We start from the raw sequence: 23647 nt of genomic DNA, 5'->3' as shown, positions 1-23647 counted from the left end.
ATATTCTTGGCACACTGAAAGATCAGCACCCGCTGCTGGAATGCTCTTCCCAATTCTCCCTCTCTCCTAATTTGTAGGGCTAGCTCCTCTCAGTACCAATGTCACTTCCTCAGTCACACACCCCAATCACTCACTACATAACCTAGTTTTATTGTCTTCACAGAAGTTACCACTACTTGAAATGATTTTTTTTTTTTTTTTTTGGTTTGTAAGCTCCATGAGAGCAAGACACATGTCTTATTGGTGTTACTAATGATTTGTTAAATAGATGCAGTCTGTCTGAGGAGTTGTAGTTTACCATTTTTCACTTACAGTTTGCGGTGAAGCTGAAGCTACCCAATGTCATCTGTGTCCCATCTGTAGTGACCCTTGAGGTGCATGTGGTCCACAACTTCATAAGATGGGCCTTATTTAGCTACTTCTCAATATGCCAAGATATTAATTTCTTACTGGCTAAAAGTCAGTACCAATTTCCTTAATTACATTAAGAAAATTGTCAATGATAAAACAACTTTTAGAAAAATATAAATAGTAATTCAATAAATAAGGCAATATAAATTGTTTTTTCATGGAATTCGGTAAGGGTATTTGTATTTTTATTAGAAAAATATAGCCTAAACATACTGTTACTTTACTTTTCTTAAATTGCCCCGAGTAAAAACATTATTCAGTGTGGTCAATCTAACGGACGGTGTTATCCTTATTTTATAGATTTTGAAACTAAAGATTTAAGTAATTTGCCAGAGTCAGAAAGCTGTAAGCATCAGAACTGGATTTTCAAACTTAAGTTCATCTGACTCAAAAGCTCTTGCCTTTCACTACCACTCTACTGCTTCTAAAATGTCAAATATCAGCTGAACCACATGACAGGTGTCCTATAAATGTAAGTTTATCTTTCTCACCCCTTTCCAATAGTAGCCCCTGATTCTTTCTGTATTCTGCCCCATCTGTAGGCATTGAATGCTGTCTGCCATATTCCATTTCATGGAATATTTCTTAGGTTTTACCTCTTGTTTACTTGATGAAAACACATCTCAAGTGTCTGAGAGAAGATATTTAAAATTACAACTTAAAAGAGAACTCACCCAACTGCCTATGCAGTACCTCACTAAGTGCTTTACTCCTGTTAGGAAACATTATTTTCTATTGCATACCTGGCATATTTACTGTCTAGGCCATGCGATGTGCTGTGGCAGAAAGAACATGGGCTTTGGGGTCCAAGAATCTGGGGCCCCAGGACTCATCTCTGCCACTGATTGGTTGTGTGGCTGTGGACACATTTGGGTTACCCCTCTGGGTTTGTTTACTCATCTATAGCTTTGAGAGAACAGGCTACTCCTTCATACTGTGGGATGCTTCCTGCCTGGCACATCATGAGCACTCCATAAAGGTCAGTTTCCTTTTTCCCCTCACTTTTCCCCACCCTATTGGCATGCTGTACAATTTTAACCTTCTGGAAGCATACAGGATGCATACAGAGTATCTATTTTGTTTCGGAAAAAAATCTTTTAGGGCAATACTTTGAAAAAATAAAACTTGTATGTTGAAATGAGTGCTGCATATCCAGCTGACATCCTGGGAGCTGATAGGTTTATTTTCATGATGTAGCAGTGCTGACAGAAGTTGAACTTTGCTTTTGAAATTGCTCTTAAAGTCAGTTTATGAGTAAATTGAGAAAAGCAGCTTCATGACTTTATGGTATTTTTGACAAAAATAAAACAAATATATGTAGTGACAGTTTTACCATGCTCCCTATTTACTGCTGTGGGTCCAAACGATATTATTATTTTTTAAAGATCAAAATGACCACAAAAGGATAAAGGTGTGAAGCCAGGAAATATGTTAAAGGCTAACAATAATCTCAAAAGATGAGTTATACCACTGATTTGGCAGTACAGAGACAACATGGATATTTATGTGTAAGCCCTCATGGTGATCATTTTGAAGGGATCTTTATTTGGGTCCATGTGCTTATTAGAGTGTTTATTTTAAACACTTATCTAATATGAAACTTAGCTGCACAAAAGTATTACAGTCAGTTCAACAGGATTTACTGTGTACTTCTGATAGCCAATACTATCTAGAAGAAATCCTTTAGATTATTGTCGGGAAACTTTTTATATTGCATACTCTATCAGTAGTAGAATGTCGTGTGTGTGCTCCAAATTTCTGTATTGTACACTTTACTAACAAATTATATACTTACGTTTTAATTATAATCATATGTATTTATAATATGGACTGAATGTGTTTCCCCAAAACTCAGTTATTGAAATCCTGACCCCAATGTGATAGCACTAGAAGGAGGAGCCTTTGGGACATAATTAGGTCATGAGGGAAAAGCCCTCATGAATGGGATTAGTGTCCTGATAAAAAGACACAAGAATTTACTTTCTCTCCCTTTCTCTCTGCTCTCTGCCATGTAACATGGAGGACACAGCAAAAAGACTGCCCTGTAGAAACACAGAAGCAGGTGTTGACAAGTTGACCTCAGCCTTCTCAGCCTCAAAAATTGTGAGAAATAGATGTTTGTTATTTAAGCCACCTAGTCTATGGTAATTTGTTATAGCAGCAGAGTTAACATATTTACAAAGTATGTGCATTGTGAAACAGATAATAAAAATTAATAAATATGAGATACAAATGTATGTGTGTATGTGTGTATTCATTCTAATGTTTCCTTTCCTTATCCCAGTGGAGAGTCTTGTATGTCTGGTGCACATGTATACATCCTGCTTTGTAGAAGACTGCTTTAGATGATACTTGTGATAAAGGGGCTAACACTTCTTATAAATGGTTGTTAAACAAAATTGTTACTTTTCACATCTGTTGAGCAATATTCATTACCTAAACCAAAACCAAATGACAATGCAGATTCACCCAAAGTATAATTTAGGAAGACAGACTTGAATGCAATTTTATCATTACTTGTCCAGAAGACAAAGCTTAATATAGTTGCTAAAAATTGCATGATAAGCTTGAGACTTTATCACATAATGCAATGCTATGAAGACTTAGGAAGATTCTTACATAAGTATGATTTGTAAAGGAATCAAAGATACAACTTGGAGTACAGTAACTGGCACTAAGCCAATATGTTCTGAGTTGGCTCTAGTTTGATTATGAGGCCTACAGTCTAAGACTCAAACAGTTATGGCCTAAACAACTATGTTTCCATCCAAAAAGCCTGTTGGTGTTGCATCAGTCTTTGGAGAAACAGTCACAGAGGTTTGTAACAATGATGTTTTAAGAAGCTAACTATAAAAATAGGGGCCGGGCATGGTGGCTCACACGTGTAATCCCAGCATTTTGGAGGCTGAGGCAGGCAAACTACATAAGGTCAGGAGTTTGAGACCAGTCTGGCCAACATGGTGAAACCCCATTCCTACCAAAAACACAAATATTAGCCGGGTGTGGTGGTGTGAGCCTGTGATTCCAGCTACTTGAAAGACTGAGGCAGGAGGATCATTTGAGCCCAGGAGACAGAGGTTGCAGTGAGCCAAGATTGCATCACTGCACTCCAGCCTGGGTGACAGAGTAAGACTTTGTCTCAAAATAATAATAATAATAATAAAAAGAAAAAAGAAATAAAAACAATAGCAAGAGAGAAAGGCAGGTGAGGAATGAGACCATCTATTGTTGACTTTGTGTATGGGAGGTGGTGTTACCTTGGTTGCTCATCATATGTGTACTCAAGTTAAAGAAAAATACATTCATATCCAAAGGATCTGTCAGATGAAAGATAACTCACTTATTTCAAACGACATTCTGTAGTAATAGTTTAAACTATTGCTATAAAATTGCAACAAATTAGTTCAAACAATTTCTTAAAGCTCTTTAATTGGGGATAATATGATTTTATAATGTTTTAAAGTCCATTTCAGTTTACAATTTTTTTTCTAAAATAATTATGTGAGACTAAGAAGCTTAGTCTTGATGTAGAAAACTCAGTCCTTTTGAGGAAATGGCAAGGAATTCAATTTCTAATTAGTTTTGTTAAATTTGCCAGTTCACATTAAAGAATTTTAAGACACTAGAAATAGATAATTAAGAGAAGATTTCACAGATTGCAATAAAAACCACTTAAAAGCTATTTAAAATCAAGGACCATTTAAAAATGGTCCTTGATTTTAAACAAAAGAAAATTAAGATTTCTTGGAGTAATATTTCTTGATTTCTTACCTTTCCATACTTCTGTGCATAAGATCCTGTGAGCAGTGAGTGAAAAACAATGATGGTTTCATCCAAATCCCAGACAAACACACGCTGAAGGCAAAAAATAAATAACAGAATATTAAAACGTCCAAGGAAACAGAAATCTCTTTACAAGCAGAAAATGTCTCCCTTCCTTGGTAGATATCACCTTGATATTTTATAGAAAATAATACTATTTTTTTTCTCAAATTTGCCATATCTAACTCCTGTAATACCTGAGAAGCAGGAATTATACCAATTATAAGCCTAAGAGTCAGATGTGCTCATTTCATTCAGCCTTTATGAAAGAAGCACGCTTTAAACTACATATTTTAAAGTTTTATACCTTAGGGATTCATCAAATTTTGCAATATATGCAAAGAATTAGATCTTAAATAAATATTTAAAAGAATCAATGAGTAACCCCAAAACAGAACTGCCAAGTATGGACCTTTGGGTCTTATTAGGCCAGCAGATACCTTGGGCTCCTTGGAGTTTTGAAAGATTTCATAGTATTCATTGACATTTCAAAACTAAGCAATTTCACCAAACTTCAGAGTTTTGACTGCAGCACAGAAACTAGAAGCTGCGGCCAGGCTGGCTGCCATTCGTACATGGCAGTGACAAGTAGGTCCCTCAGAATGGGCCTGTACTCTAAGCTCCCCAGAGTCAGCTGGGAAATTCAGCCTGTTTACTCATTTATATCACCTGTCAAGTTCTTGAGGCAATTTAAATTTGCTTCTGTTGTTGAGGTAAAGGAAGTTATCTCTTATAAGGAAGCAAAATGTCTGTCACTTGATTTTACTAAATCTGGAAGTTCAATTCTTTTCTTTGCTTCTTTTTTTGAGACAGAGTCTCGCTCCATCACTAGGCTGGAGTGCAGCGGCACGATCCCGGCTCACTGCAACTTCCTTTTTCCGGTTTCAAGCAGTTCTCCCGCCTCAGACTCCCGAGTAACTGGGACAACAGGCATGCACCACCACGCCCGGATAATTTTTTCTATACTTTTAGTAGAGACGCGGTTTCACCATGCTGGCCAGGATGGTCTCGATCTCCTGACCTCGTGATCCACCTGCCTCTGCCTCCCAAAGTGCTGGGATTACAGACGTTGAGCCACCACGCCCGGCCTCAATTTTTTTCTTAATTGAAGTATGCAGTATGTAAGAATTAACATTAATATGGTTAAGAATAGTTTCTCCTGATGTTTTATAATAAAAATCAACCCTGCTTAGTACAATATATCTCAAAAGAGCTCATAAATAAAAAATGACATATAGCAAAATTTTCAGATATGCAAATTTTAACACATTATTAAATGATTGAAATTTGTCTATTTTTAGAAGATAAAATTTTCTTTCTATACAAATTACTTTTATCTTTTTAAACTTAATTGCCCATTTGGACATCTTTCACTACTTTAGTGCTATCAAATATAGTGTTATATAGAAAAGTAGCCCACAAACAATGGCTATATTTTTAAAATTTGTTGGTGCCAATTTAGATTAAAACATGCAATTGTCTTAGGCCATGAATCTGTAAAGCAATATCATTTTTATGTTGTTATTTGTTTTTAATTTTGCTATTATAATGAACAGAAAGAATCTCAAACTTCAGAGTTGTAAAATGCCTGTGACAAAGTAGGTCCATTTGATTCATAATAGATCTTTTTTAAGTTTGAAACATAATGAAACTGTAAGATATAGAATGCATCATTTAATAAAATAAAGCATCATATTATCGTCTTTAAGAATGAGTAGGCATACCTCCAGGTCACTATCAGGAGGCGGGGAGGGATTATTTTTCCGGCCTCTTCCTCTGGACTTTGAGCCAGAACTCCTACATGTTCTCTCATCAAGATCTTTGATGGGTGTGGAGGGGCTCTGCACGGTATCAAACTCTCCTATAGATAACATGACTTGTGTCAAAAATAGCACTTCATTTTTAGATCAAGTATGAGTCTTCATTATTAATTATCTTAACAAATTCCTATACAATAGAAACTTTCTTATGGCAAAAAAGAGACTTATAATCCCAAGCACACATGTCAGTCAGAACTTTTGTAGTTTCCACAAACTCCTACTAGTTTTAATCTAAATGATCTATTAAATGTGAATGTCTTTTCTACACCATATGCCTTCAACTTCCTGTCTATACCTTCACCTACATATTTATCTCTATTTAGATATGTCCTCACCTCCTTTTTTGTCACAGTTCAGAGAATGAGATGTCTTCTGGATCAATTCCATCCCTCTACCTACAAACCTGACTCCCAACCCCACCTCCTAGGAAGTCAAGCTTCATTAGTCAAGCCCTCTCTCATCTTCCCTTCAACCTCTCCCATTTCTTGGGGTCACTGAGAAGTTTAAAAGTCCTTCCCCTGACCTGGCATTTCCATCTAGATACTATTTGCTTCCATTTTCTCTTTTAAATAAAACTTCTAAAAATAGTGCATACTAATGCTATATGACAGAAATATGATGTAAGCCACAAATGTGACCTTATATAAAATTTTTAAGTTTTTTATCAACTCTGTTAAAAAAAAAAGTAAAACGAGGTAGGTAAAATTAGTATTACTTATGTGTTAATTGACCCAATATATCCATGTTACATATCAGTCTATAATCAAAGTGTTGACTCCATATATTCATGTTATCATACCAGTATGTAATCAATATAAAATTATCAATTATATGTGTTACATCTTCTTTTTCACACTAAGTCTTTGAAATGTTGTGCAGTGTTCTATGCTTATAGCAGATCTCAATCTGAACTAGCAGCATTGCAAGTGCTCAATAGTCACGTGTGGCCAGTGGCTGCAGCACTGGACAGCATATCTGTCCCCACTTACTGATATCCAATTTATCATAATATAGCTTCCATTCCCCAAAACTCAATCATAATTCTCCTGCTAAAAGTCCCCAGAAATCACCTTGTTGACAAATGCACTAGACAGACTCAGTTCTTGTTTTCCAGGATCTCTGTGCTGTGTGTGATTCTCTTAAACACCACCTCCTGGATAGCATTATTTGACAGCTGATACCTTACACTTGCCTAGTTCTAGAATCACTCCCATCAGTCCTTCTCCAACTAAAAAACATGGACTCTTGTACTTCTCCCATTCCTTATGAGATAGCGTGTCAGAATCCCATCCTCTGAACACTGTCCTCACTCCACACAATCTAGGGGATTTAAATCTGTCATGTGTTAGTGACCCTATCTGTGATGACCCAGACAGACACTTATACCTCCAGCAAGGCCACATCCTAAATTTCAGACTTCTCATCTAATTGGCTTCTGCATGTCCCATAGATATCTAAAAATCTGAAATGTTTAAAGCTTGTGAGAATGTATCTTAGGAGGTAGAGAGTACTGAGTAACTTGTGGAAGCAGTTGTTAAGCCAAGGCCACTGTGAGATACAGTATAACAAGCTGAAGAGTCAGAATTACTATATGAGTTCAAGCATTGTATTCAGTCACTCTAAATTTCAGTTTTATAGTAGCTTCCTGGATAATTAAGGGATAAACTGATTTATATTTAATTTGATTTAAATTATATGTATAAAGTGAAAATTTCTAAGACAGAGGCAAACTATATTAAATTTAAATTACATGATTTTTAAACAAAAAATATTGACTGTCATTTTTATCATTAATTTTAAAAATTAAAATAATTATAAGGACAAACAAGCAGTTATTAATCTAAATAAAAAATTTGAAAAATCTAGGCATCACTTTTTCTGAGAAATGGTAATGTAAACATAGCTAATTTCTAACATTTTCTGTGGGAAACATGTGCATGTCAGGACATGATCAAAAAATATGCCTGTGCTCCAAATATTATTTCCACTTAAAATATTGCCAACATAGTTCATTTCAGGGGTCTATGTTATCACCTGGGTGAGAGTGGATAGCACAGTAATAAGATTTTTAAGTTACAGGGTTGAATATAGCCTTGTCTTATAGTAAATCACGTTTCGCCTTATTTGTACAGGCATTAAATTAGTCTTTAGTTATCTGAACATACACCAGCTTTTAAATAAAATCACATGAAAGTTCCATTTTTAATTATTTTTGAAACAGAATTTTCCTAAGGTTACCACATCCCACAAACCGTCTGTCCTCTTTCAATTAAAATGGTGTTTAAAATTAACCCTCACTTATTAAGCATGAATTTTAAAAACATTTTGGATGGATGACAGTCCATAAAATTTCTCCTTATATTCATCATAGATCAATTTTCAGTTGTTAACTATCATAAAGCAACGTTGTTCTTGCCACAGTGCAAGATCTATTACTCGTCTGGAGCCTTTGTTAGGTTCAATTAGCTAATGTATTGTAACGTTTGTCAAGGTCTCAGGGTAAAACTTAATATTGTTATACGTGACTAACTGTATTTGATTTTAAAGATGTTTAAAATATTTGAAAAAAAAGCTATAAAATATTTCTCATCTTCATATGCTAATCTGTCCTCAAACTTTATAAATAGAAATAAAAAAAGATAAACCCAATATAAATTTTACTTTAAAGAAAGACCTTTAGAAAGATAATGAAGAAAAATGTCTGCTCTTAATCAGCATTGTAGTGTTTCTTTAAATCCACTGTCAAACTACCTAATGAGGTAAATTAAATAATGGAATGATATTTGCAATTTCCAAATAACATCAGTCATTACCAAATTGCCTTCGACTTTTCTTGACCCAATACTATACATGATTGAATAATTATCCTTTAATCAGTACAGTAATGAATAACTTCACCTTTTAAGGTTTGGATATTTAGATCTCACTTTATTTTATTAGGCTTATCACTAAATCAGAACAATCAGCTGTCTCTTATTGAACATAAGGTATGTTTTCATTATAAAAGTAGAAGTCAACAGTGAATGTTCTATGAAAAACTGTGGGTTTAATTTTAGGTTTCCACTTTAAGTCCAAAATGCAAAACTAGTCAATGGGAAATACTTTTCCTGCCCTTGAACTAAATACATCAGATTCCACCAATAATAAAGAAAAATTCCATAGTTATAAGTTTGTTTGCTTTTTGGCCATATGCCAGATCTGAAAAGGCTAAATTAAACTTAAAACTACATTGACTGAAGGTCTTAGTTCAAAGAATTCTTTAAAGATCCAGACATGTGTGTTGTTATGATTGGGTTGAGAGAATAATATAGCTATAAATAGAATTAACTCTGTCTTTAAATTCAAGTCTAGTAACCTGAAAATGATGTCAAATCATATTTCTTTGCCTCAGCAACCAACAGAAGCCTGAAGAAACTACAGCATTCTGATAGTGAATGCCAGAATTCCATATGTGAATGTGTCACATCCAAAGTCACACACTCAGAATATCTACCTGCCTGCATTTAATCTATTTAATATAAATAAAATAGCTATTTTCAATACTGATTATTCCAATAAGGAAATTAACCATCTGTGTCTTTCCTGCAGAGAAGCCTTCTTATGATTATACATAAATTGAAGCAAAAGCAACATTTTACACAAAGCTCTACTTAGCAAATACCGTATTTGAACACATATATGGGTTTCATTCTTGGTAGCTATAGTCTAGCAAATTCAAAAACACCCTATTGGTCTTGTCCATCATTCAGTCTCTGATATCTTGATGATGAAACACTTCTGTGGTTTCATTTTTAAATATTCACCCTACCTTGTTTTCCCCACACATTCATCATTGAGAAAAACCTTCCACAGGGTGATAAGAGGTTGTTAAATATCTCCTTCCCTAAAGTATCTCCACTGCTTAAGTAAGGATTCTGAAATAATTCGTTCTTTGAATGAAATTAAGATCCTTGATGTAATGCAAAGTATTGACCCAAAGAGGATCATGACAGATTTGGAACATGTGATTTGGGCTGGGACTAATGAGTAAGGCACTTAGGACACAAAATTTAAGAACCTTGAGAATGAGTTCCATCTTAAATTTTGTGCTCTGGGTGCTTCATTGACCTTACCCTAATCCTGGTCCTACAAGAGGTACAGATATCTAGGGAGGCCGAGGCTAGCTGAAAAGCCAAAACAGAGAGCCCCAAAGGGACAAGAACCAGAAATTCAAAGGGGCTGTGTGCCTTTATGTAGAGGCATCAAAGACAAGCTATATTTACTAGATAATTTTTCCTTGGACCCATAAAGATTATATTCTGAACAGGGAACTAAAAATCATGAATATTATCCTTTCATCAATTCATGATATAAATACATCTTGACTGTTGCTTAAAATAACAGGTTCATGTTTACTTTATATCCAAATTAGTTTACTTGTTAATATTCCCCATATGACTTACCACTTTTCCTTTCTCAACACTCCTCACTATTGTAATTATTTAATCTTTTTCTTGCTTGTTAAATGGAAGCTAAAGGTGTGCCAAGAGCTCATTCAATGCTGAAATGTCAGTTTCTAGCACAGTGCTGATACCTAATAGACACTCAATAAATAATCGTCTAATGGCATTGAGTCATCTTGGCCCCTCTGGTCCAGTTAGAAGGAGTTTTTACAGTATTGTGATTATGTTTTCCTATTTTCTCTCCCAGTCAAAGATGAATAAAAAAGGAGTAGAGATGAATTTGGATCTTGCAAATAACTGAAGGCAGAAAAGTATACTTGAACAAATTAATGATATTTAAAAAAATTCTTAACCTCATTTTTCTTAGTGACTTTCAAGAGTTCTTTATATATTGTGGATATAATTCCTTTATCAGTATGTGTTTTATAAATATTTTCTCCAAATATATGGCTTTGTCTTTTTATTCTGTTAATAATGTCTTTTGAAGAGCAAAAGTTCTTTATAATTTTTTGAAATCTAATTTTATCTGTTCTTTTCTTGTAAGAATTGTGTTTTTAATGTCATATCTATAAAATCTTTATGTAAACCAGGGTTACAAAGATTTCCACCATTTTTTCTTCTAGAAGTTTTGTAATTTTAGCTTTTTAGATGTAGCCTTACACTCCATTTCGAGTTCATTTTTGTATATAAGTTGAGATTCTTTCCTTTTTTGCATATAGATGTCCAATTGTTCCAGCACCATTTTCATTTGTTGGAAAAAAAAAAAAACTATTCATTCTCCACTCAACTGCCTTTGTATCCTGATTAAAAAATCAGTTTTCTAGTAGATATTATATATATCTGTGTCTGTACTCTCCACTGTGTTTCATTGCTTTACGTGTTTATCCTTTCATGCTCTCTTGATAACTGTATATTATAAGTCTAATTTAAATCAGATAATGTCAGTCTTCAAACTTTGTTCTTATTTTTCACAGTAGTTTTGAGTATTCTCGTTCATCTCAATAATTTCTCCAAAAGTCCTGAAACTTTTCTTAGGATTATGCTGAGTCTCCGTTAAATTTGCTTTTAATTTTAAATACCTCAGCTGTGTCTAATTATGTGTAGCAAATGCAATTCAAATACTGCAAGTTTCAGATAAAGAAACACACAATGGATTTCAAATACACACTGATCACGCAAAGATATTAAACTACCTACCACTGAATCTACAAATCCCAGTAATGTAGGAAATGTTCACTGGCTAGAGCTACTGACAACCCATAAAGGTGAAGGGCTTATGCAGTCTCTTTAGCATAAATGAAATATTATCAGTCATACTCAAGGAAGATAATATTACAACTTTGTTGCAAGTTCTTCACAAAATGAATAATGAGTCTGGCAAAAGGTCCATATCCATATGCATGCCATCATTTAGAGATTAAAATCGTCTATCTGTCCCACTTCTAAAAGAAGGATCTTCTGAAATGCCAGAAGAGCCTCATCTTACATATTGATGCTAACATAGATTAAACATCAGCACAATTATCTGGGAGCTTTCAGCCACGTTTTTGGGGTGCTCACTTTTTCCATTTTATTAGATACTGCAAAACATATAAAAGTATTTCACCTGGGTGAAGATCTGTACCTGGTTGGTTAGTCAGTCCTGGGAGAGATTCCTGCAACTGATAAGTAGAGGTTGAAGAGGGTGTGCCATCGGCTGTGTTATTTGGTGTCATATACGCTCCATACGTTGATGCTGAATAATACTGTGCATACTGGTTTTGGCCAAAGGCTGTATAGGATGGATAATCCTGAAACAATAATTGAGATGTCTGTGTTTGAAACAGAAATTACTCTGTAATAGTCTCCAAAGAAAACCAACCATTATGGTAATTGAAAGATTAGATTCAGCCCCATTTGTTTCTGAGTCCACAGCTTTGAGGTGATCCTACTGAGCAGAGACTATTTTGTGGGCATCTCTTACAAGCACGTCGTAGTGAAATACCCTATTGTTTTGGCAAACCAGGTCCAGTATACAAATATAATCTGCTTAAAATTAGCATATGGTTCGCTTTGCTCCTGATAATTACTTATCCAAGGATTCACATCATCAAAACCTATGTGTTTGAAGAGGAAAGAAGGAGATGGAATCAGCTCATATTCACAAAATCAGTTCTTACACATCTTCTAACATCAACAGCAAGGAATTGAGGCTACCCCTCCTAGCCTCCCCAGAGAACACAGTCTACATTTTTGTGATTTTTGTTCCTTTCTGGGCTACTGAAAATTCTGTTTTCTTGGCAGAATGTAAGAAGTAAGTAAAAGAAAAGGAATATGATTTTTTTATACCCAGCCTCTCACAAACTATGCATCACCTGAAGCCTTGACTTAAAGTCTTTAGTAAACATTTCAATTATTTAGTTTCCCTTCTTCATTAAAAAGAAAAATAAAAACAGGATCAACACCCCAACTTACTTTTTATTAAAAAAATTTAAGAACCTTGAAATGATAATCATGATCCTTCAAAATCCTTTTACATATTAGGATGATGAGTAAGGATTTGTTGTGATAACTGGTGTTTAATATATCTAGCATGTGTCAGCCCAAAATGTTATCGGTGATGACAAATTCTTGGTCATGACATTAAGATCCCCTGATGAAACATGTTCCAAAGGAAACAAAGATCTACATTTGATGTGGTTTCCAAAAAATAATAGAACTACTCCTTATAAGTATATATGTGTATGCTCATGAAGGATTAAATAATATGGCAGAAAACTAACATTCTATTAGTCTAAAAATTTCAAGATCCAGTGTTTCCCACTATGGCTTGTAAACCAAGAACAAAAACCTCATTATATTTAAACAAAGGACCTAGGAATATCTCCTTCTCAGAGTGAAACAGTGATAGCAAACGTTTACATAGTGTTTACTTTGTATCGAGGCACTGTTCTAAGGGCTCAAATATATTTACTCATTTAATCCTCATAATCTCTTGTGTGGCCTTAATATTATATTCATTTTACATTGAAGGGGACTAAGGCACAGAGTGGTTAAGTAATTTGCACAAGGTCACACAGCTAATTAAGTTTCAGAGCTGCAATTTGAACCCAGAGAGCCAAAGTCAAACATCTGTGTGTTGAAGCTCTCTGTTAGGCTACTAACTCCTGCAGAGGAAGATGAGGTGACATATGGGAAAGATCCAGGCTATTCCCCACTAGGGAATATAATGTCTTTTCATACTCAAACCTATCTCAAAGATCTCCTTTTCTTTTCATTTCCACTATTGTCCCCTTTGTCCAAGCTACCTTTTCTTCCTGTTGCAGGTAATGTATTCATTTTCTAATTCATCTCATTTCCATTTCTTACTTTCTCCGAAGACACTGGTGGCAGAGTTATCTTCTCAAAACATAAATCATGTGATACAATTTTCTTGCTCAAAATCCTTTAGTAGCCTGCCACTGGGCTTGGAATAGAATCCAAATTTTTTATTGAAAACCACCAGGCCTTACGTGAGTAGGCCCCTGCCTATCTCTGCAAATATATGTCTCCCCACTCCCTACTCATGCACTAACTAAAATCCAGCCTTTTTAAAAACAATTCATTGACACACCAAGTCTTCTGCCCACTGGGGATTTGATACACACTGCTTTCTTTGCCTGAGACACTGATGCCCTCCTTCTTCATCTAACTCTTAGAAGTCTTGGCCTAAATGTGGTTTCTGTAGAGAAGCCTTACACAAAACCTCCCCTATTCAAAAGTATACTTTAGTTGATATTTTAATAGGTCCTGTTCTCTTTCTAATTCTGTATTTATTCCTGTGCTTACTGTCTGTTTGTCCCAGTAGGCTGTAAGTTCCATGAGGCAGGAATCAGATCTGATCCACTCCAGCCCCACTTTCGTGTGCCCCAGTAATACAGACCAGTTCCTAACACTAGCACTCAATAGGTATTAGCCGCAAAAAAAAAAAAACTGGTTCTCAGACTATGGTCCCAAATACAGAGTACATTTTATACTGGAATCCATTATATTTAAATCTTCACAGAGAATTGGATCTATTTTATGATTAACTCTTTTTAAATAAATGTTCTTTTCCTTTACAAATCTTTTCTTAATCCACCCAAATAGAGCAGAGGAGTTTTTCCTTTACAACTCTGCCTAGTGTATATTTCTGTTATTATATTCACTACATCCCACCCTCTGTCCATCTTATTTTCATATTTGTTTCTTTCAGAGGACTGAATCCCTCTAAAGAGCAGGGAACAATGACTTACTAGTTCTGAATCTTCCATCCCTTGCCAAAAATCTAACATTAGCAAGTGTTCAACAAATATCTGCTGGACCAATAAGTAAATGAGTAAAATCAAGTTACCAAAAGTTCTCAGTTTTTGAAAATATAATGCATATACTAGATCTGATGTTTAGTGTTTTAAGACGTCAGTTTTCTAACTAATGCTAAATAACCCAGTTTGATCCTATCAAAAATATTATTCCACACTATTTTAATGATAAAAATTTCCTTTCTGGCTTTTGTTATATCAATAAAGCTAAAATAAAGCAATTGATAGAATTCCTTCAGTAAATCTAATAAGGAAGTTCTTGTGCAGTAACATACATTTTAAAATACATAAACATCTAGCAATTATACTAAAGTAAAATAGTGTATTGTCAGACCAGAAGTCAGCCACTCTTCAATCTCACCTACTTTGAACATGGCTGAAAATCAAAATGTAAGGATAAAAGATTTGGAAGTGTCAATATATATCACAAATCCATCTCACACTGAGTTGATTCACTCATTCAAGGACATTCACTCTTGCTTCATGCATAATTCTAACAAGCTAGATTTTAAAACTCATAAAAAATATTAAGAAAACATAACTAGAAGAAGGACTAAGGACTCCCAGAGGCAGGCACAGTGACAAAAGCAAAAAGTTGCAATTGTCAGGAAAGTGAGAGTCAAATATTTATTAAAAGTAATCAAAAAACTAAAAAATAGAACAAAATACTTAAAAGCCAACAGTAGTCCTTGAGGCATTTTGTTAAGTAACACTTTTAGGACTGAAAATGTTATATAGCCTGTAGCATAATCCTATAATTGATTTTAGTTCAACCAATTAATATTCATTATAATAACTGCTTTATCAAGAAAAATAAAACTGTTTTTAGTATATTGTAAGATAACAGAAAATATCTAAAACATTTTGCAATTCCATGCCAAATGCTTAAAACAACTACAGCATAAATGTTTAAAGTGCAAACCTTTAGCAATCAAAAAATCTAAAGTAGCCAGAATAACAAATATTCCAAGAATTCTATATAGCTAATTTTTTACTATCCTGAAATGCTATCATAATTTTAAATAGAGAACACTTATTCTGGGAAAGTATACACTTACATGGCAACTTGAAAGTACTCTTCAAAAATCTGAAATACATATAAAAAGCATAAACACAAAAAGCTACTATACCTGTTGTGAACCACTGAAATTTGTTGAATTGGAAACTGAATTATTTGCATAAATAGTAGATGATGGTGCAAAACTAGAACCTAGAAGTAAAGAACAAATTGCATTTTAAAAGTATTCTCTGTAAAGTGATAAAATATTTCACTTTGCAGAATTCAGTGAGAGAAACACTTTGAAATTTGTCATGAAGACAGTGAAATTTGAGGTTGAGACATTTATACAGAAAATATGCTTAGCTCTCTCCCTCTTGTTGTAACCCCTGGTAAACCCTTTCCTATTTAATCTGTTGAGATAAACAGAAGCATGTGGGAACAGTCTTCATAAGGAGTGAGGCCAACACTCAATGGTTAGGAGTCAAGAAGTGCAGGGGTACCCAAAGGATAACATCTTACACAGACTAACACTGCCCCCAGGAAACTACTGGAACTTTCAAATCATATCAACTGCATTTACATACAAAAATAACTTGAGCTCAACATTTGTACAGGGTTATTACCATGGGAAATAAACATGCAGAACCCCATTTAGTAACACCTTGTACTTCTGTTCCCTTTGTCTTTAGAGCAAAAATAGCTGTGATTTAGGGTTCAGACTCAACAGAGAACTGTTTATACTATACAAATCTAGGGTTTGAGCACCTTCTAAAACTTTGCTACAAGGTCTGAAATTTAAGGATTTCTCAAATCGGAGCAAAAAACAAGTGAGCTGTCAATTATAGGTTTCCTTAAGAAAAAATCCTTATGGAATATGCTTGTCAAGAAGTAAAATGAAAGGCTATTGAGGAGCTGATTACTTATTTTATCAATATGTTTTGACTAGCAATGTGTTATGTAATCAGTGCAACTGACCTGACCTGGAATAGCCAATATGAAAGTGTTTGTAGAAAAAATGAAAATGTTGTCTGTCACAAGGCTAACTGAAGCTGTATGGATTTTTGTGGCTATACCATGCATTCAAATATGTTTCAACCTACATTTTAGGTAAAAAAGAGCACTGCTATTCCAGTCGAACATATCTAAATAATTATTTCATTTGAATCAATTAACCAAAATGTCGTACCAGTTGGTTCAAATATAATAATATAATCCCAAATTTGTGATTTTCAGTATAGGGAAAATGACAGATAGTAATCAGCTTTTAAAGATTTTACTATGTCACTAAAATTATTTTGGAAGCTATTGCATTAAGATAAAACATGCTGGGCATGGTGGCTCACACCTGTAATCCCAGCACTTTGGGAGGCCAAGGAAGGTGGATCACGAGGTCAGGAGTTCCAGACCAGCCTGACCAAAATGGTGAAACCCCATCTCTACTAAAAATACAAAAACTAAAATACAAAAATTAGCCAGGTATGGTGGCACACGCCTGTAATCCCAGTTACTCAGTAGGCTGAGGCAGGAGAATCACTTGAACCTGGGAGGTGGAGGTTTTAGTGAGCTGAGATCACACCATTGCACTCCAGCCTGGGTGACAGAGTGAGACTCTGTCTCAAAAAAAAAAAAAAAAAGATAAAATCCAATTTTAATAGGAGTCTAAAATTTAAAAAAATTAATGATTCTATATGGAAGATTGGTAAGTAAATATTACATAATAGTCCTATTAAGCAACATAGCATTTTTTTTTTGAGACAGAGTCTCACTCTGTCACCAGGCTGGAGTGCAATGGCACAATCGCAGCTTATGGCAAGCTCTGTCACCCAGGTTGAAGTGATTCTCCTGCCTCAGCCTCCTGAGTAGCTGGGATTACAGGCATGCACCACCACACCCAGCTAATTTTTGTATTTTTAGTAGAGACGGTGTTTCCCCATGTCGGTCAGGCTGGTGTTGAACTCCCAACCTCAGGTGATCCACCCACCTCAGCCCCACAAAGTGCTGGGATTACAGGCGTGAGCCACTGCACCTGGCTGTAACATAGTATTAATAGAAGAGAGAAATTTTAGGAATGAACAAAAAATCCTCAATTGGTCAACAATAAATGGAACTTAGAAAAGAGCTAATTCAAATTTAAGTATAATCAAAGCAGAATTACATACTTCAGAAATAATGAAAAAAAATATTGGTTTGTGCTACGGATCTTTTAAATCACTTAAGTAGACACCAAATGTGTGGCTGACCTGGTGTCTGGCTTGGAGGTTGCTTTGCTTGGACTTGGTTTCCTGCTGATGTTATACAGCTTAAACTTGAGTATTTAAGTTTGGTATGGGTCCTGTTTCCTGATGTATACTCAAGCATTTCATTATGTTTCTGTCTAGTTATTCATCTTTCTTTAAAAATTGTCTGAGCTGTGATAAAGCCTGAAACTATCTTCATGATCGGATATTCCTAGCCTGAAGCCAAGAGTCTCACTCAAAGAATGAGTTCTCCCATAATATGTCTCATGTGTAGCTACTTACCTGGCATTTGGTAAGAATAAGGTGTCTGGCCTGGCTGCGGGGTAGAAAACCCTGGGCTGTAACTGAGGCAGCCACTCTGTAATGGAGACTGGGTCTGGGACAGTCCACTCTCTGTCTTGATGGCTGGCAACATCACACCCAAATCTGTTTAGAAAAATGAATGTGCAAACCATTTAATTAGTTAGATGATCTTCCTTCCAAGTTGTAACCTACAACAGAATACAAAGCTACCAGCCAGCAGGATTGCCTGCCCATAACCAAAGGAGAAGATATAACATGTGAAATACCGTAAGTGGGCAGGCTGTAGGGCTGTCCTGTCTGTGAGTAGGCTGTGTAGACGGCTGGCTGCTGCATTCCCGAATACTGAGTCTGGCCTGCATAGGCAGACATTGTTTGAGCTGCTGGTGTAGAAAGAATGTGTGGATAGGGCCTAAATATCAGAAAAATAGCATTACTGTGGCAACAAAGACTGTGTATTAATTCAGACAGCCTAGATTCAGTGAAACCCTATAATATCCAGGAATTAATCCTCTTTATCTACAATATAATTTTAACAATATATGAAAAAGCAACAGTCTGAAAGTCAGGAGCTCAGGCTCTGCTACAAACCAGTCTAGGGACCTTAGACAAATAATTTAAACTCCCTAAGTCTATACCTCACCTGTAAAAGGAGAACTTTGATTTAGATATTATACCCAGTGCCTCTTCCAGGTCTATAATTCTTACTCATATCTGAAATAGCACTCCAGTTAATATGTAGATGAGGACAATGGAGCACACACTAATTAAAATGCTCATGAGCAAATTCACACTCACCATGAGTTACTTACTGCTATGCAAAGACTATGAAATTCTATTTAGAAGCCCTACTAAGAATTGGCTACCAAGAATTGGAAATTTTTAAAAAGGAAAAAGAAAGGTAGGAGGCTTTCTTTAAAAAAAAAAAAAAAAAAAAAGGAACGCCATTCCTTTCATCATGTCACATTTTATATCATGTTCCTCATAGGATACCCAACCTCCAGTCTATACATATATAAAGGCAGACACTCTAGATGCTGAAGAAAATGACATACTACATTAAGTGTGTATGTACCAGCAATATAAAATCATGGCACATCTGGCTGATTCCAAACAAATTCAGATATACATCCAATACAGTTAAACTTAAGAAATATCTACTATTGACCTCAATAAAGTAACTATATTAGTTATAAAAACAATAAAGCATATTTTCCAAAAATATGTTTATTAGAAGTGGAAATCCAGTAAAAGAATTTCAATAATGGAATTAATTATGAAGTGTTGACATAGATAAAATGTAATCTCTTTAGATTTTTTAGCCAGCCAGCATTTTTAATTTGCATCAAAAAAGCAGTGTATTCTAATTTGAGATGGATATTTCTCTCAAGGCATATATAAATATCCGAGGGAAGTATCAAGATAAATGTGGACATCTCTATTTTAAATGTGTACAGGATATTTATCTATATACTTAATCTATCCAAGTATCTATCCAACTATCTATAATACATGTATAGACATAAATGTTTGCCAATTTAAAGTTGTCATATTAATATGTGTGAATCTGTGTGAATACAGATTAATAAAGATGATGTGGGAAAATTTTTCTAATAAAACAGAAAGAATCTACTGACCACTTACTTGGAAGGATACAGCTGTGGGGAATACTGATGTGCTGATCTGGGGCTGTAGCCACTACTTGTAATTACTGTAAGACACAAAAATACCAGTGCACCAAAGGTTGCTTCATAAATATATTTCACTAGAATGTGCACAACCAATTTGAAGAAATTACCCTGTTAAACATGTTTCCAAAAATTCATTTTCTAAAAAGAAACAGCTGCCTAAACACTTTCTCTTAATTAAACTGATTTTAGTTAAAAACGTGAAACAAACATTTGTCTCACAAATCATTCCCCTTAACACTCTTCCATTTTCTCAAATCATTAGCATGAGCTTATATATAATATGCTATGAATAAATATATTTGATTATAGGGTAATTAGGCTTTCATAATATAAAAGTAAATTTTGAAAATTTGCAAACTTTGCATTTTAAAATGCCAAATGTGATGGCAAATATACCTTGCTCTTCCTCCATATTTATTCTAATTGAAATACAACACAAAATAAGAAAAGTGTGATGTTCCAAACTTCATTTTCTAATGGTAAAATACGACTGTAATTCTATTTCCTCTCATTTCACCCATCAGACAAAAAATTAAAAAGGCAGTCTAAAATATTCCTGTAATAACTAGAGAAAGAACAGGTAATTTCTTTAAAACATAATCACAAAATGCAGTAGCAATTATATTTACAAATATACTTTGAACTATCAGAGATAATACTTTTCTGAGAAGAACTTAAAGGTGAAAGTCAGGACCTATTAACAGTTCATCCAAACATGGGGCTGCAAACTGGAATACATCCAAAAGCTTGGAAGTTACTCTTTCCTTTAACTATCTGCCTTGACTAAGACAGATGTTTTGCAAATATATGGACTCTAAAGTGTGAGCCAGTCCCCTCAGAGCCAATCCACACTGAGCGAGCACACAGAGTGTCTTTATTAGGCCATCTGCTGTTCATTCACTTTTCAAAAAGATTAAAGTCGTACACAATGCAGTGCTGGAATTAGTTTAGTCCAATCAATCATAGTTATACTTCAAAGTACTATGTCCTTTCTGAGTTGTTCATAATAATTCTGAAGCTAAACTTTCAGAATTGTAAAAGTGACAAATAGGTTTAGGTTGTTAACTATTTTACGAAACATGATATATTTCTATATAGATCATACCCTTGTGATCTACTGCTTCACAAACATGCAGAATTTAATGTGTTTAAAACGCTATTTTGCCTGTAAGCTCTGAATACAGAAAGAATATTTTCATTTTCATAGCAATAATGCAGTAAGTATATTTTCAAGAATTATCAGTCAATTTTGAAAATCATCAAATTTGACTAAAGGTGTTAGTTCTTAACATTTTCAGCAACCAAAACTTAACTGAATTTGCTATGTATAGTTGAAAATAAATTGGCTAATAAACTATTAATTTTCTACACATTAATACTTAAAGAATGTTTTAAATTTTCAAATCAACAATGAAAACAGACCCTTTGTTCTACTACATAATGGTCATTAAATGTAGATTACACAATAATAGTGTTATTCCAAGGATATTCATTCTAATTTATCAATTCACAATAGCAAATACTCTATTTAACAAAAACATAGTTAAATGAGGCTTAATTATAGATTCTTTCATCTCTTCTTTATAGAATTTCTCTTTGGTATACTCAAGACTTGGGCTATACTAATCAGCTATTATCAATATTGTGAAATAGAAGACTTTTCCAAAGAGACACTGAATAATGAAGATAAATATTCATATAGTAGCTTTTAATAAGACATAGAGCAAAATTACACATTTCAGAAAAAAAATCCATATACATGAACTCATTTCTGAATATATAAGATGTTTCTTCTGTCTAATGATAAATCTAAACATCATTAGAATAATGTACTCACAACACTATAAAGGCTCAACTAACCTTTACAAATTTCTATTAACAACTATATGTTGATTTTCTAAATAGAACACAAAACCTTTGGCTCAGAAAACTACGATGTTCATGTAGGAAATTTTATGCTTCTTTACTAAAATGTATACATTTTGTTCTAATTCAGAAATTTGCAGATAACTGAAAAGAACAACAAAATTGGATTAAAGTGAGTGGAAATTATGCAGATAAAGTAAAGACTGCTCCCACAAAAGGCAGCCTCATTTCCAGAGTAATTTCTGGAATACCTTATAAAGACCTTTGTTTTATTCCCCACAGTCATTTGATTAATCATAAACACTACCCAAATCACTCAACTCATTACATTCCATCATTTCTGCATACAGCAGTAAGCAAAACTACCTGTTTTCAAAATGCCCTGAAAATTAATTAAAATAAACATTTACTATCTATTGTCAGTTTCTCTGATGGTGTCAAAGCAATTTCAAGGTTTTATTCTTATTATCGTACTATCTTAGATTGGTGACTCTCAATGGGATGGGAAATGTGTGGGGGTGAGACTTTTGCCTGCCAGGGACAATTAAACAGACTGGATACATTTTTGGTTGTCTTTAGTAAGACATCTTTGGTTGTTTCTTTAGTACAGAAGCATCTGTGGAAGTGTTGCTGGCATTTTGGGATAGATGCAAGGATGTTGCCAAGTATCTCACAGTGCAGAGGACAGCTCTCCCATAATAAAGAATTAGCCCAAGCCTTTAACAGTGCTGATGTTGATACTCCCTGCCCTGGATCACTGCTGTGGAATAAAACTTTCCATGGTGTTGGAAATGTTCTGTATATGAGTTGTCCAATATGGTAGCTGCTAAGCACATGCAGCTGTTAAATACTTGAAATGTGTTTAAACTTGAAAATTCAGTTAAATTTTGGTTGTTGAAAATATTGAGAACATAACACTTCTAGTCATACTTGATGATTTTCAAAATTGACAATATTCTTGAAAATATACTTACTGCATTATTGGTATGAAAATGAAAACACAAAACAAAATTTTTAATTTTATCAAATTTTAATAGCCACATATAACTAGTGTCTACCTTATTGGACAGCACATCCCTAGACAATTCTTTAAAAAATTGGAAAAATATCTATAAAGATAATATGAGTGAATTTCAGACAGGATGACTGTTTATACCTATTTTTTTTCCATCTATTTTCTGATAGGGTACTACAGAAAGGATCCAGGGACTGATCATCAGGACATGATTCTAGACTCATTTATATCACTGACGAGCTGTGAGACCTTGACTGTATGGCCTTAACCACTTTTAAATTTTCCTGTCTATAAAATGGATCAGAAAGCTCTGAAATTCCTTTTGGAGCTAACACTTCATAGTTTTGTCATTCAGCTTTCAATTAATGTATAGTATACTAATGAAGTATGTCACCAATAAGTTATGGTAAGTGTGCAATACAGAATGCTGAACTGCTACCTATTTATTTCCTGAGAGGCAGGTAAACTGCTAGAAAAGATGTAGATTAGTACATATGAGTCTCTATGCAAAGTTTATGTACTATTATTTCTTTCTTGGAGTACTAATATTTATGTAAAGACATGGCAACTGCTTCTAATCAGTATGAACCAGTAAAATTAGATCATCTGTAAAAATCAAATATATGCTATAATGACATAATACTCTAAGATATATCTCAACTATTTTTACATAAAACATACTGACAAAAAAATCCTTGTAACATAAGAATATGGATAAATGTAA

The 23647-nt window shown here is 34.3% G+C and overlaps 1 protein-coding gene across 18 annotated transcripts in view; it reads right to left on the bottom strand.

The window, feature by feature from the left end:
• The window catches only part of EYA4 (EYA transcriptional coactivator and phosphatase 4), a 282025-nt gene that overhangs the window by 42859 nt on the left and 215519 nt on the right, over positions 1–23647 (bottom strand). For 9 of the 18 annotated variants that reach the window (XM_078370801.1, XM_078370800.1, XM_008995086.5 and 6 more), the window contains 7 exons: positions 19996–20062; positions 18621–18763; positions 18334–18477; positions 15945–16024; positions 12102–12285; positions 5958–6094; positions 4183–4266 (listed from right to left, as the gene is read on the bottom strand). In XM_078370801.1, coding sequence (XP_078226927.1) covers positions 4183–4266; positions 5958–6094; positions 12102–12285; positions 15945–16024; positions 18334–18477; positions 18621–18763; positions 19996–20062 — 839 coding nt within the window. The remainder of the gene's footprint in view (positions 1–4182; positions 4267–5957; positions 6095–12101; positions 12286–15944; positions 16025–18333; positions 18478–18620; positions 18764–19995; positions 20063–23647) is intronic. The other 9 variants (XM_078370804.1, XM_078370803.1, XM_008995087.6 and 6 more) reach the window with 2 other exon arrangements.

Source organism: Callithrix jacchus, chromosome 4 (genome assembly GCF_049354715.1).
Source record: "Callithrix jacchus isolate 240 chromosome 4, calJac240_pri, whole genome shotgun sequence".
Lineage (NCBI taxonomy): Eukaryota > Metazoa > Chordata > Mammalia > Primates > Cebidae > Callithrix > Callithrix jacchus.
The sequence above is the reverse complement of the archived record's forward strand: the minus strand, read 5'-3'. Positions and strand labels throughout refer to the sequence as shown.